General features: G+C 35.2%; 1 protein-coding gene across 1 annotated transcript in view; it reads left to right on the top strand.

The window, feature by feature from the left end:
- The window catches only part of LOC114645906 (golgin subfamily B member 1-like), a 94,334-nt gene that overhangs the window by 16,105 nt on the left and 61,724 nt on the right, over window positions 1-16,505 (top strand). The window contains exons 10-14 of the mRNA XM_051923128.1: window positions 411-702; window positions 4,269-4,384; window positions 5,019-5,136; window positions 8,355-8,446; window positions 10,321-10,472. Coding sequence (XP_051779088.1) covers window positions 411-702; window positions 4,269-4,384; window positions 5,019-5,136; window positions 8,355-8,446; window positions 10,321-10,472 — 770 coding nt within the window. The remainder of the gene's footprint in view (window positions 1-410; window positions 703-4,268; window positions 4,385-5,018; window positions 5,137-8,354; window positions 8,447-10,320; window positions 10,473-16,505) is intronic.

The raw sequence follows: 16,505 nt of genomic DNA, 5'->3' as shown, positions 1-16,505 counted from the left end.
CCAGGTGTTCTGAAGGTTTATTCTCATTTCCCATAGACATGTTTTTATGTTTGATGGATTCTCTTTAATTTCTTCTGATTTAAATTAGTGTGCTGTTTCCTGTGCACTGTGAATCATCCCTGAACATTTGTTTACTTCTAAGTCCTATTCTTTTCCACTCATTTTACTACATTGTACCAGTCCTATTCATTGCCGCATTTTAGTATGGTGCCTAAGGCACATTGTTGGTTCAGTTTCTGGCTCCTACCTACTGTGTGTGTCCCTAAGCAATTCATTGAACAATTCATTTAGTAGCTTTAGATGGCTACAAAATAGAAAGTACAAATATTAGTTTGATATTGAGACTGAGCTAAGAATTATTTAAAGCAAAGTTAAAACCAAAGTAAAAGAATTTTGTTTTTGTTATATAGGAACTTAATGAAAAAATGAGGAGGCTTCAACTGGAAAAGGACAACATGCAATCCAAATTAGATGCTGAAAAGCATATAATGAGAGCCCAAATAAGAGACCTTATGGGAAAACATGAAAATGAAGTTAAAGTTATTAGAGAAAAGTTTGAAACTGAACTGTCTGAAAAAAATCAAGCATATATGCTGCTACAGGAGCAAAATTTAGAAAATGGGAACCAATCCAAATCATCAGAAGTGGAGAAAGGGTTTACAGTTGATGGTGATTACGCTCAAAGAATTGTAGAACTGGAAGGTAGGTTGAAACAGATTTTCTTTGCAATGTTTGCTGTTTCAATCAAATTGATTTACTTTTTTGTTACCTTCTCTATTATGTAATCCATTAAAATATAGATTAACATTTTCTCAAATGTAGAAAAGATATATATTGTTGTGTCATTTTGTAAAAGATGCATTGTGTGTCCTTTTTTGCACTGTTTTGTAATTTTGTTTTAGATTTTGCAATTGGAAGCACACAAATTGTTAGCAGACATCGCAGTATATGTCTACAATTATTAATCATGAATTTTCCACAGAATTGTTTAGACAAATCTTATTTTTCATAGATAATGTAGCATAGTTTATAAAATGTATTCCTTTTTTTGACAAATCCTCTGTAGAGATGATGTACATCTAATTCACATTGAGATATAGTGTGTTTTATTGTTTTACATTACCTATCAAAATTGTAATAATAAATTAAAAGTCTTGGAAGCGGGATAAAATCTGGAACATGGTTTCTCAAATGTAAGTTTAAAGAAAGCTTCAATGCCATTTTCTACCATTGTGGATCAGGAGGAACATCTTTTAAAAACGTCTGATTGCTTAAATTCCCAATCTTAGGACAGAATTTGTCATTGTCAAGTTATTATGTTGGGGGAAAAAACAAGGGGGAAGAAATCAATTTGTAATTTTTAAAATAGCATGAAGAATAGGTTTTGTGTTGATATATTCCTTATCTTTGCTGCTTTATAGCTTCAGTGTCCAGAATTTACAGCACGGTCTAGGCACTGTTAATTTGGAGTGTGCATATTCTCCCAATGTTTACTGGGTATTCTGTATATATTTTGGTATCCACTGATACCCAAAACTGTGCATGTTATTTATATTGGACTCTGTATTGGCCTAGAGCACCCAATGATGGCCTGGTTTCCCCTCTAGTGCTGGTTCATAGTTTGAATTAAAGGAAGCAGGATAGTCTCTTACCAAGCCTAAAATAACTGTTCATTATAAAGGAATATAAATGGAAAGTGCCCTACATTTTACTTGTCTGCTTTAAACTAAGTGGTTTGATTCTTACATTAACAGTGAAAGGAACATACTTACAAAGGTAGTAGTACAGCATAAATGAATTTAAGTAGTCTCATTACCATATTTTTAATATTACAGTTTTTTATGTTTTAATTGAAATACTTTTACTGAAAGTAATTTGTTGGAAATAAATACTTCACTGTATCTTCCAAGACTGACTGCTTCAAAGCACTGTTCACTCCAGAAGCTAAATTGACAGCTACTAACATCGCAGAGCTCAAAATGTGCATGTATTAATATCATACTAATACGCATACAGAGTTAGTAAATATAATGAAGCTTAGACTACTAATCTGTGTATATGTTAACTGTATACATTTCCATAGATCATTTTAGTTATTTAGGAAGCTTAGAGCCAGAGTGCCTAGTGTTAGTTCATCGCACAGCCTGTTACTGTCATTGCCTGTTTAGTGTTTATAAGTTACAACTGTATTTGTGTGAATTGTTCTTTGGATGCCCTGTCTTTCTCTTGTGATTTTGCCTGGCAGTGGGCTGATACAATTTTGAGGTCCAGTTCTTGTCTAGAACCCTATATTACCAGGATAGACTGTAGCTCTATGCTACTCTGTATCTGATTTACTTGGTTTCCTATGATTTCACAGTTGATTGCAGCCTAAGATTGGAATATTTGTTGTGAGCCACAGTAATACAGATACATTTGGTTAATAGTTTGAATAGTAGTTTGGCATGTTATTCCAGCTCAGTGCAAACAACGGTACAATCACCTACTAAAATTTTTGATTTTAAGACAATTTAATTCAGGTGCTGGTCATAAAATTAGAATATCATGACAAAGTTGATTTCACTTTTTGAATGGAATTACTGAAATAAAAGTGTATATTAGATTCACTCATTACACACAGACTGATGTATTTCAAATGTTTATTTCTTTTAATTTTGATGATTATAACTGACAACTAATGAAAGTCCCAAATTCAGTATCTCGGAAAATTAGAATATCAATTAAGACCAATGCAAAAAAAGGATTTTTTAGAAATGTTGGCCAACTGAAAGGTATGAACATGAAAAGTATGAGCATGTACAGCACTCAATATTTAGTTGGGGCTCCTTTGGCCTGGATTACTACAGCAATGCGGCATGGCATGGAGTCGATCAGTCTGTGGCACTGCTCAGGTGTTATGAGAGCCCATGTTGCTCTGATAGTGGCCTTCAGCTCTTCTGAATTGTTGGGTCTGGCGTATTGCATCTTCCTCTTCACAGTACTCCATAGATTTTCTATGGGGTTAAGGTCAGGCGAGTTTGCTGGCCAATCAAGAACAGGGATACCATGGTCCTTAAACCAGGTACTGGTAGCTTTGGCACTGTGTGCAGGTGCCAGGTCCTGTTGGGAAATGAAATCTGCATCTCCATAAAGTTTGTCAGCAGCAGGAAGCATGAAGTGCTCTAAAACTTCCTGGTAGACGGCTGCATTGACCTTGGACCTCAGAAAACAGAATGGACCAACACCAGCAGATGACATGGCACCCCAAACCATCACTGACTGTGGAAACTTTACACTGGACCTCACGCAACGTGGTTTCTGTGCCTCTCCTCTCTTCCTCCAGACTCTGGGACCTTGATTTCCAAAGGAAATGCAAAATTTACTTTCATCAGAGAACATAACTTTGGACCACTCAGCAGCAGTCCAAAGGCGAGATGCTTCTGACGCTGTCTCTTGTTCAAGAGTGGCTTGACACAAGGAATGCGACAACTGAAACCCATGTCTTGCATACGTCTGTGCGTGATGGTTCTTGAAGCACTGACTCCAGCTGCAGTCCACTCTTTGTGAATCTCCCCCACATTTGTGAATGGGTTTTGTTTCACAGTCCTCTCCAGGGTGCTGTTATCCCTATTGCTTGTACACTTTTTTCTACCACACCTTGTCCTTCCCTTCGCCTCCCTATTAATGTGCTTGGACACAGAGCTCTGTGAACAGCCAGCCTCTTTAGCAATGACCTTTTGTGTCTTGCCCTCCTTGTGCAAGGTGTCAATGGTCGTCTTTTGGACAACTGTCAAGTCAGCAGTCTTCCCCATGATTGTGTAGCCTACAGAACTAGACTGAGAGTCCATTTAAAGGCTTTTGCAGGTGTTTTGAGTTAATTAGCTGATTAGAGTGTGGCACCAGGTGTCTTCAATATTGAACCTTTTCACAATATTCTAATTTTCCGAGATACTGGATTTGGGACTTTCATTAGTTGTCAGTTATAATCATCAACATTAAAAGAAATAAACATCTGAAATACATCAGTCTGTGTGTAATTAATAAATCTAATATACAAGTTTCAATTTTTGAATGGAATTACTGAAATAAAACAACTTTGTCATGATATTCTAATTTTATGACCAGCACCTGTAGATATTCATGTTAGTCCTGAATGCCAGAGCCCCATTACTTTAAGATAAAGCCTTTCTGTGTTGTACAGTACATTGATGCTGAAGTTCTTTATTGGCTTTCTTTTCCTCTCTCTCTCATTTCAAAGATGTCTAATTTCAATTTTCTTAATTCTTTAGCACAAGCAAAAGCAAAAACAGAAGAGGCTAGCAAATCTGAAGCTAAGTACCTGAAAATGAAAGCCTGGTCTAAATCCAAGATTAAACAGGTGGAGGACGAACTCAGAAAAGCACAGGTGAATATCATCAGCTTGCACTGATCCTATTTGCTTATTAATAGTGTGTACCTACAAGCTGACTTGTCCAGAAAGATATTCTTTTCAATAAAATGTGATGTACACTCCTTTCCTTCATTTACAATTAACTTCAACTTTACAACCTTAATTTGCAAGCTATAAATTAGGCCAGGAGGCATTGTGCTTGAAAAACTAAACCTTTTGGCTTTACTATTTAAACTTGTACCAAATATGTGTAAAACATTTTAGAAACATAAAGCATATGAGTTGTTACTTTTTTAATACGAAAGTCGATACTTGACTGTAAAAATCATAGTAATATTTGCTTTAAGATAGTATTGTCACAGCAAAACAAAAAACTGTTTTTTTACTCACAAATGAAAAATGGATTAACCTTGTGACAGATTTTTGTTGCTCAGTTTTCAACACTTGAATGTTTTCATGCTCCTCTCAAGGTTTAACATTCCTATTAAGTAATACCAATTAAATAAGCAATTCTGAAAAATGAACATTTATGATATGAATGGAATGAATATATCTGTGGTACTGTAAGCTACCTAGTATACATTTAAATATAGTTTAAAATAACCTTGTTTCTTCTGTATTTTTATCACTTTTTTCTTGTTTTCATCAGTCTGGTTCAGCCAGTCTAGATATAATTGCTTTGACAAATAAGATTACAGAACTGAAAGAGGAAAGAGATGAAGTTCAAGAAAAACTGGATCAGTATCATGCACTGAAACGACAAAATGGTAATTTAAGGAATTTTTAACTCTTTTTGTAGTATGTTTATTGTAAATAGTCTTAGATGATTAGCTAAAATTGTTTGAGCTAATTTGAGATGTAATGCACTTTTTAAACTATTTATAAGTAGGATATTTTTTAATCTCAAACGTCATAAACACAAGTAACTGAGTTGGCTCATTGAATGGGAATGTCTCACAATGGACTTGCATCCTAACCAAGATTATACACACTACTTCCAGGCTAGGCACTTGCTCCCCACAAACCTAAGATGGATAAATGGGTTAGAAGACGGTTAAATAGATGTACAAGATTATTAACCCTTTAGTCAGTGTTTCTGTATCAAGACTGTGTAGGATGTAGCATTAAAAAGCACTTAATGTTGTCATCAATATTTTATTTTTTTTTTTTATTAAAAGCATGTAATGTCCTATACAGTCAAGTCAAACTTCACAAAACTAAATTCAGTTCAACCCCCACCAATAATTAATTTAACATTTAATTATAACTCATATCTGATTGGTAATTTTTTTTGTGCTAAAGCACCCACAATTCTGTTTCTTAGCGAACTCCATAATGGAATTAAAGTGGCAATAATTAAGCCCAATTGGGAGTGTTTTTTCCCTCTCTCTCTGTCTATCTGTGCATCAATCATGCACTGAAACTCTCCTGCCATGAACACAGCATTTCTGGACATGACTTCTGAGGTTGGCTTTTCATGATATGTAAATGCTGTGCCATAGCAGTATTAGTCATTTTAGTGCATAGGTTTTGCTTCCGCTTTTAATTATTGGCCCAATACTTACTGTCACTCGACAGTGCAGGAACACCTTTTAACTGGTACTATTGATACTGTTAAAAAAAAGCTTGTTACTGTTATGATTTTGGCATTTTGGTGTCGGTTCTTTTGATATCCCTAAAGTTTTACCATACTGTGCCGGCTGAAATGCCATTCTTATCAGCAGGAAGAATTAAATAAATTGTACATAGACTTCTCCCTGAGTTTGTAAATGAGTAGATGATCAGCTATTTGACATCTAGTTGCATATACTGTATAGTTTTAGAGATAAAATAATTTGTCCTTCAAATCTCTGAAATGTAAAGAACACTCATATTTAAAAAGACTTAAACAGGACTGAGTCTTAAAAAATACCTTCACTTTCAATACCTGATGGATGTCTGGGATGGTTTGTAAAACAATAAATTAAAAGAAAATACAAGATTAAAAACACATTAGTGGACTTTGAGAAGTCCAGCAAAATAACTTTTAATGACTAACTAAAATGATAACAATACCTTTCAAGGCAGCTTAGGCCCCTTCTTCAGGCAAGATGTTGTACAGAAACTGGAATTCCATGTGTTTATATAGTCAGTAGGATAGATACAGCATTGGAAAACCATTAAGTGAGACCACTTAGATATAAAAAATTATTAGATCTCGCCAGGCTAAGATTCTTTTAGCAAGAGGGGAAAACAATGTACAGTGGAACCTCGGTTCACGAACGTCTCGGTACACGTACAACTCGGTTTACGACCAAAACGTTCGCCAAACTTTTGCCTCGGTTCACGACCACACACTCGGTATACAAACAAGCCAGTTTCCCTTTCGGTTTGTGCGTGCCGATGATTTCCGCACCTGTTGCATTGTTCTCGGTCAGACGTGCGTGCTTGCATGTGCGTGCGTGCTTTCGCTGTGAACTCTTTGTGCTCTATTTCATTTCCCTTCCGGTTCGTGTGCGCCGATTACTGTATTTAAGCACGTGTTCAGCCTCTCCCTGTTCATTGATCTCAGTCAGACGTGCGTGCTTTACCTGTGAACTCTTCGTGCTCTACAGTATTTCGTGTGCTTTTGCAGTTAACCATGCCTTCTAAGCAAGTGAAGAGTGGTGAGAAGAAAGTGTTGCAATGTTATTTTTTTTTTCAAATGTTTTTTTTTTTTTCCATGTGCTTAAAACTCATTTAAAAAGAGTGTTTACAGCGATCGGGTTGTAATGCTATTAGCATGAACTCCTGCAATGTTACCGTCTTGGTTGGCTTTTAAATAAAGTTCAGATTTGTTCAAATGTTCCTTTTTTCCCCCTGTGCTTAAAACTCATTAAAAAAAAAAGTGTTTATACAACGATCGGATTGTAAGGCTATAGCGCGAACTGCTGCAATGTTACACAGAGAGAGAGAGGGCTCGCGTGCTTCTGAGAGACAGAGGGGGAGGGGGCTCGCGTGCTGCTGAGAGAGAGAGAGAGAGAGCGCCAGCCTGCGCGTGCAGCTGAGCAGGGAGCCTGGGTGTTTGTGTCAGTGTTATTCAATGTTTTTACATTAGTTTACTATTACACTGTGCAATCTATGGTGTGATTAACTATATTTCTGCTTAATAATCTTTAAAAAAATATATTTACATACAGTTTGTACGGTCTGGAGCGGATTAATTGTATTTACATACAATCCTATGGGGGAAATTGTTTCGGTTCACAACCAAATCGGTTTACAACCAGAGGTTTGGAATGAATTATGGTCGTGAACCGAGGTTCCACTGTATAGTCAAGATCTTTTGATGAGATAACTGTCCAAAAAAGAAGATTTTGATGAGTTTTTTACATGCAATTTGGATCTGTAATCAGGTTTTCTGGGTCAGTCAGATGTAAACAATCCTCGTATCTGGCCTTACAACTCTTGTCTCTATGTAAACCATGTTGTAATGTGTTAAATTTTAGCATGAGTTTAAAGTCACAGAAATGAATGGGAAGCTAAAGTCCTTCTCACAGTGTCCATGGCTGTTGAAGTGACCTCCTACATGAACATTCCTATTGCCATGCTTAATGTGGAACCTGTGTAAATTCATTCTTTGGTGGAGTGTTTGTCCAGTTTCTCCCTCACATATGGCAGTGTTGGGGCATTTCATACAGAGAAATAGGTAGACCACATTAGATTATCTGCAGGAAAATTATCCCTTTATGCAGTGTTCTAGCTGGCAGTGTGGTATAACTACACGATCAGTATCATAAATGTAGGCACGTTTTACATTTTTCTGTAGGCAGGGAGATGTACCATTATCTGTTGGTTCACCCAGGGAGCTTTGGACAATTAGCTGCTGAAATTAATATCCCAGTACTGCATTTGTTTTGAAATAAGTGTACATTTGGTTATACAGAAATAAACTATTGCTGAAATTATTTGCTGGTAAATAATTTATGTATACTGTTATTTAATAATTTTTTAATGTTTACTGTAGATGAACTAATGGCTAAACTTGAGCTTTATGAAGAACAACAGAGAAAGCTACAAGCAGACCTGGAGCAAGTTACTAAAAGGGCTGCCTCTCAGGTTGGAAATATGTCATTTAATATATAAGTGCCTACCTTTTTAGCAATAATAAATTAAAATTTTCTTTAAAAGGTGACATGTTTATCTATTTTGTAGAAGGGGTTCTCCTCAACTTGTGTGAGGTAGGGCTGGGTGATTTTTACAGTTAACAATGTAATTCAAATTAATGTTTAATGCAAAGTTCAGGCATGAATGTCACTATTTTGTTTTATTGCTGAACAATACAGTTAAATAGTCCAGGAAATAGTTTAGTTTAGATTGCCTGGTTACGTGTGTACAGTCAAAACATAAATGCAAAGAATATGGTGAGTGGCACTTATAAATTTGAGCTATTCCAAAGTTTGTTTTCTAAAGATGCCATTTTTTTCCATGGACATCTGCAAAATCTTATTAGTTTTTTTTCAGCTGCACCTCAATGGTGGGCAATCTTGATAAAACGTATAAATATCACAATACATGCTTGCATTGTGCTAGTTGGTGCACCATGGCAAAATATTGCTCAGGACCCCAAAATTAGTAGGGACTACTTAGCTGATGTGCTCTGCAAGCTAAACTTACTTTTTCGTTTTCCTTCAAAAAAATCTAAGTTGAAAAGGACATATAGGGATGAGCAATGAGTGCCGCAAAAAAAGAAACATTAAGAAAACTACATAATTTAAGAAATTTATTGTGAAAGACCTTGTGGAGGTCATGGAGAAGAACAACTAGGACTGCAAATGTACAAACAAATTACAAAAAAAGCCAGAAAAGTCTGCACAGAAAGAAGTTTTCTAATTTTGCCCCATTTCTCATTAGCAATAAAAATATGTTTTTCAATTTCTGGTAAAGGTGCATACCACCTTTTCATTTTGTAGTTTCATTTTTAAGTAAATCGTGACTCATCCCTAAGTTTCTCAGCCCTAGTATGAGGGCCTTCTTACATTAGTATTCTCAGTTGAAGAACACTACCCTCTGTAGTTCTTAGTTGTCCAGAAGTGTGTAGGTACTGTAACAGGATGTTATACATCCATTGAATAGACCATACTGTGTACCTGTAGAAGCTCATGAGCATAGCTGGAGACATTTGAACTTTTTGTCCAGCTGAGGTATAAAAGCAGTGCTACATCTTTGCAACAATAGCTGAAATGTGTAAGGGCCTCATTAATGGTGACTCCAAAACATTTAAAGCTGCTTACTGCGTCTCATCAAGGTTTATGAACAGCTCCTTTTTTTTTTTTTCTTTTTTCCCCAGACATTAAAGGTTAAGGATTTTGTCAAAAGACACATCTCTTTTTCTGTAAGCCATATTGTCACTGTTGCTATTAGGGAGGAGTTCAGCAGGTTGCTCAGCATATAACCTTGTGGAATACCTGAGCTGTGGATCAGTATAGAAAAAGTTATATTTCCATTCTGCAAATGCTGGTGTCTGCAAGCTAGAAAGTCCAAAATCCACAACAGAGTTACTGTATATGCTAAGTGGGAATTTGTAAACAGTACTTAGAAATATATAACAGAAATTTAACAGTTTCTAATATCCAGGTTTGCCAAGATTATGTTAAGTAAAGGGATACTGCATCCTTTTCAGACCATTTGTGGAATATCAAGTTTAATATGTCCAAGTAATAGTTTTTATTAAAAGAATTTCAACGTAATGGAGATGACTGTTGTTGGTTGATAATCTTTGAGATAGTCCATGTTTTTTATTTGATAAAGATATTTTCATAATTTAATATTCCTTCCAATAGTTTCCCAATAAATGTTTAAAGATTCAGAAGATGTAACATCAATTCATCAACGAATGCATAAAGTATCTGCACAATGTATGAATATATTTTTTTAAAATGAGAACAAAAATTAGATGCGTGATTTTCATTTTCATGTAATATTATTTTCAGACAAGTGAATCTGGCAGTGCAGATGAACTGCAAAGTCAGGTTTTAGAATGGCAGGAAATGATATCTGAGGCAGAAGCAGCACGGGATCAAGCAAGAGAGGAGAAATCAGTAATGGTCTTAAGGATGACACAAATTGAAGAAGAAAGAGAAGGTACAGTTATATATTTTATCTGTTACGTATTTTATTTATCTACAAGAAAGAAAATCCCTTTATGTCTTCTTTTTGAAAATATTTTTGGTTACGTAATAATTTTGTAATATATAGTGTTTAATACACACATCTTTTAGCAATTTTTTGAAAAGATTCACAGGAAAGGTAAAAGTATACAACATAAAAACATACCGTATATACTCACGTATAAGTCGGGTCTTGAAACCCAAAAAATCAATCATTAAATCAGACCCCGACTAATATGCCTCCTCTGATCGGATCTGATCTCCGATCAGTTTCTCGGACGCATCGAGTTTTGTTGCAACAGTGCATAAACCAATTTGTTTTGCTACTTCAACAATGTTTAATTTAAAACCAGCTTCATATTTTTTTCTGATCGAACGCTGAATCATAGATAAGGGGTGGTTTTATGATAAAGGTGTATGAGGGTGTGAGATACAAAAACACAAAACAGTGCAAGTGTCGCTTCAGAATAGTTCGGGTATTACCTTGTGGACACATAGGCACAATAGAGAGAGAGGTTAGGAGCACGCGCTGATACAGCGCATTGCCGCACCCAAATAGAAAATAAAGGCTGTGTGCTCCATGGTTACTTTCTCGGGTGGCATTATCATAATCTCTTGGACCAATAGTGTGAGTTTTCCTCATTTGACTTATACGATCAACATTATTAAATAATGGAAATTGTACAGTGAAATCGAGTCCCGACTGTTCTTGTTAAAAAATTCATGTTATGAAAAACATAACATTTTGAGCATATCTCATTTGATATTTTTTTCCTGTTCTGTTATATTGTGTGTGTAGGCTGAGTGGCCACATAATTGGAAAACCATTTCCCTTAAATAATTGGAAAACCATTTGCCATTAAATTATTGGAACATGGAGATACCAAGATGTTAACAGTTGGGCTACTCAAGTATCTTTGTTTGTTCAAAATAAACTGGTGGTGGATCTCAGAGATGCTTAAATTGTTTTGAGATCTACTTACTGAGGAACACTGTCCTTTGGGCTCTGTTTGATGTCACATTTCATGCCTTTCTTGGCCTTGAGACATGAAGCATGTTCTTGCTGAAAATGCCTATTTGTAAAAGGGTACACACACCAGCCGTTAAGGAATGTGTTTGATTTGGCAGTGATGTTCAGTTATGTTACATTCATATGTTACTCTGTGTGCACTGAATAATCTGGTGTTTTACCTGAAAATGTACCCCACACATTACAACATCAGCAGCAGCTTGTGTTGTTGTTAGCCTTCAGGATCAATGCATGGAATAATGGGGTTATCAGTATTTTCTGCTCCTCATATCATGCTATAATTATAAGGAACCAGACGTCAAGGGGCAAGGCAGTGCTTTTTGACCTAAAAGCATGTGAATGTCTTTGTCTACCTCTTCTACTGACTGTGGCAGTATTTAACTTGGTCACTATCAGCTATTAGCAAACAGGTAGTTAATTTCCACTTTCCATTTGTTTTCCCTAGTTTGTCCTCTTTCATGAGCAATACCATTAACATTGGCTTTTAATGGATTTTTTTAGTTAGTAGTCCATTGTCACATCTGTTTCTAATAATCTCATGTTGGCATACCTGACACTTACTACCATGCCCTTTCCAAAGAAACCAAAATCTATATTTTGTCTGTTCTTCATGTGATATTTTAATGATATCTGTCTCGTTGTTTTAAATAACTATCTTCTTATATGATATGTGAGAAGAGGATGTTTATCTAGTACATTTGGAAACTTAGGCGTGCATTCTGCTTCTGCTGTTTGATAAGACGTTCATTAAATTCAAATATATTCTCTGGTCGTTTACATCTTTCAGTTGGCAGTATGACTTTAAAAATGAAAAAGATGATGTAACTAACTGCAGTATAGTATTTTTAAGTTTAGCAGTCATTTGAAGGGGGAAATTTATTATGTACTTGATCATTATTTGGTCACTCAAACAATAAATGTTTAACCTTGTTTTATATAGCACTCCATTTCCAGCATGTACAATGATAAGATATTTTATAGGGCAAATAATGTTCATATCCAAAAAACTATACTATAGAAACACAAAACGCAATAAAAGAAATGAAGCACCAACAGATGGGAGGTCATGTTTGGATGTATACCTGATCCATCCACAGAACATATCAATAGGAGCTATACAAATTAAGCTACAGTATAGGGTGGCCCAGATCTAATTGTGCAACTTTTATTGCAATGCAGGAAAACAATGCAAGTCAAAAGAATTGTTCGAAATATCTTGTAATAAACAAATGCAGGGCAGGTGCTGCCATCTATCGGCAATAAAAATAATTTTTTGTGAATTCTCTATATAATAAACTTAATAAGTTACTAGCTGATTACCCAGTGGCTTCGCTCACTGAGTGCAAGGGAAAAAAATAAAATGTAGTATTTATAAAATAAGTTTGTTAATTGCCAATTTTATTTTTCAACAAATAAAGAGCACTTACAATAACATAGAAATCAATATAAACAGCATTATTAACATCATTATCATATGAGAATATGAAGTAATATATAAGAAGCACATTGCATATAAATATAAATTATTAAACGGTAAAATCTTCTTCTATAATACGCTACCGTGGCTGTTCGTTTGTCTGTCCAGGATTTTAAATCATCTGTAGCTCACAAACCGTTTCACCTATTGACTTGAAATTTGGTACACATATACTACGTGACATCTACTATCCGCTTTTGCGGTGATGATTTTATTACTCTTTTTAATCTTTATTTTGTTTTATTGTAGAATTAACTCTCGGCAGCGTGCAGCAGGACGGCCGTGCGGCGGATGCGTACGGCTCCATTCTCATTCCCTACCACCTTCTCTAATCATTCTTGAGGCAGATTGAAGACTTAAGTGCCAGATTAAGTGAAAGGTTAAAGAAAACGTACTAAGTAATTGCAACACAAAAACTAACTTAATCAGTTTTAACGTGAAAAGATGCCAACGAAAGAGAAGCAGTGGGCCGCTAGGTTGGAGTAAAGAAGAGCTGCTCAGGAAGCAGCAAGCACATCGACCTCTGAGCAAACGAATTCTAAACGTACAGAGAAAGAGGATGAATACTATGAATGCTCAAGTCAAGTGTATTCACTGCACGGTACTGGTATTTTGATAAAAGAATTTGAACAACATATAAGAAGCGTATAAATTATTAAACAGTAATACATTAACATTTAAAAAGTAAAGATACATTGAGTACTACTGCAGTGCTTTCGGGTATACTACATTTTTTGTTTGCCCATTACATGCATAAATATATACATTTTTTGGTGTACCTACCCGAGAACACGCGTCATGTAACTAACCATGGGAGAAGCATGGATTTTAAACACGCGTTGAGTTCATCTGCTGGTGTCCCTCATGGAACAACTGGTAATGTTTGACGAAAATCTCCTGCAAGTAAAACGTCAGTGCCTCCCATTATTTTGGTAGGATCTCTGAGATCTTGCATTGTTCGGTTCAAGGCTTCATAAGCTCTTTTATGTGCCATGGTGCACTCATCCCAAAGTATTATCTTTGAATGTTCCAAGACTTTAGCCTTTCCAGAGCCCTTGCGTATGTTGCAAATTGGATTTTCGTCGTGAGCGAGGTTTAATGGTAATTGCAATGCTGAATGTGCTGTACGGCCTCCATCCAATAATGTAGAAGCGATTCCCCATGACGCTACAGCCAGAGCTATGTCACCATTCGCTCTCTTGGCAAGAATCAGGTTTATTAGGAATGTTTTTCCTGTTCCTCTGTGGTCATACGTAATTTCCGTTTCACACGTGAAAAGAATTTTATATATATATATATATATATATATATAGATATATATAGATATATATATAGATATATAGATATAGTGTAATGAAAATTGCATAATTAGATCTGGACCACCCTGTACATTAAAAATTCACATGTAAAAGTCTCAGTTGATGTAATAGGTAGTTTAAGGTATAGTAGAGAGGATTATTAGTAGAAGCAACAATTATGGTTCTAAAACTGACAGTATTGATGAGCGGCTACTTAATCGGAATTTTGAAGCATTTGGAGTACAATAATAGTTTTTTGTAGAAATTCTGGGGCAGATTATTACAATACTTCAGAGAAGAAATATTTATGTTGTGAAATAATATTATGTTCAACATGTAAAACAAGTGGTATCCACTGGGCTGTTACACGGATTAATGAATGAAAATTTGGTTGTAGTTTAAGATTTAAGGATTAAATATAGGCTACTGTCAAGGATAAATCCAAATTGCTGTAGAAGTACCTGGCCAGGTACAAAGATGTAGTCAAGTGTTTTGTTCCAATTTTTAAGCTAGGTCCATTTATATATATATATATATATATATATATATATATATATATATAATATAAAATGCAATTTTGTTTCTTTTTCAGAGAATAAATAATGGGCTAACATCTTGCAGCTTTTTTTTACAGTAATGGTAGTTAATTGAGTGTTGAAAGTTGATGCAAACAATTCCTATAGGTGTTCCTGCAGCTTTTGTTGATTATTTATGAATCCCCTGTCTGTTCCTACAACATCAAAAGGAGCTTGGAAACAATATTCACTGACACCATGGCTTTCTTTGCAATTTTTGTGAAGGAAAGATATGCACTTTGAAGGGTGGTTATGGCCTGTCCTTCTTGCTGTGCAATATTGTCCTAATAATGCTTGATAGGGTGAAGCAACACAGTTTGTTCCAACAGTTCTTTTATTCAGTGTTTGCAAGTAAAAGTTGGAATATCTGTAATAACTGCTTGCATCAATTTTCAAGGCTTAGTTAACTTCATTACTGTAGAAATGCTTTTAAGTTGTTAACACGTCTTCCCTGGAAAGCCTTTTTTTTAAACTCTAAAATTACATTATTTTTTAGTTTATGGTAACCTACACCCTTTTTTAAACCTCTGGCAGTTTTTATACTTACTTTTGTACCACTTCATGTTATTCTCTGGACTTGAAGTGCTTAACTTCCAATATAAACTGGAAAATTAGGAATGTTCTAAAACTTTTGACTGGTAGAGCCTAAAGTAGCAAAAAAAAGTATGCAAACCTTGGAATTACCTGCTTTTTTGTCTTAATTGATCACAAAATGTGTCACATGCAATGACAAACACAATATCCTTGCAATAATGACCCATAAACAATTATAATTTTTCATGTCTTTATTGAACATACCCCTGAAACATTCTCAATGTGCTTTGGAAAAAAGTGATCCCATGGATTTAATAACTGATTGAACATCCTTTGATAGAAGTAACATCTATTTGGGATTCCACATTGGCCCAGTGTGTGCATGGGTCCCGAGGTGGACTGGTGTCTTGTCCAGGGCTGTTTAGCACTTTGTTTTCATTGTTGCCTAAGTAGGTTTTGGAATTTCAGATCCAAAACTTGATTAAGTAGGTTTGTGAATGTTATGTTATGCTTCCTTTTGTAACTGAATAAAATCTAAATTACTTAAGTCTTTACACAGTATTGCACTTTAAATAAAGGTACAGACAAGTAGCTCCAAACAGTGGGTGCCTGAGCATGTGCTTGGTGCTACTTATTTGTCTCCAAAGTGAACAAAAGATTATTCACTTGCATATATAAAAGATTATTTTCTTCACTCCGCTAATTGCCTTCGAATTGCCTTCGAAGAACAAAAAGCTGGTTGATACTTACAGTATCTCTGGCCAGTCATTTGGTGCTATGGTGTTATACAATATTTGTTAAAATTTAATTTTACACACCAAGCACATGTGTAGCAAATTTATTTGTGTGGCAATAATAACGTGACTATATTCATGTCTGCTGTTACAGCCTTATATGTTAATAAACTTTTTTAAAAATTAATTTGGCTCTTAAAATTCCAGCATGAAAGTTTGCTACTTAAACTGTGAGTCATACTAAAATTCTAGTAAAATTTTATTGCATTAGTTATTTTTTATATTGTATCAGCTCTGCCATCTTAACTTGAATTTTACAATGCAATTCGGGACGTATTTTTAATAAATCAGAAATAGAAG

Source organism: Erpetoichthys calabaricus, chromosome 2 (genome assembly GCF_900747795.2).
Source record: "Erpetoichthys calabaricus chromosome 2, fErpCal1.3, whole genome shotgun sequence".
In the NCBI taxonomy this organism is placed as follows: Eukaryota; Metazoa; Chordata; class Cladistia; order Polypteriformes; family Polypteridae; genus Erpetoichthys; species Erpetoichthys calabaricus.
Note: the sequence above shows the minus strand (reverse complement) of the source record. Positions and strands in the feature narration are given on the sequence as shown.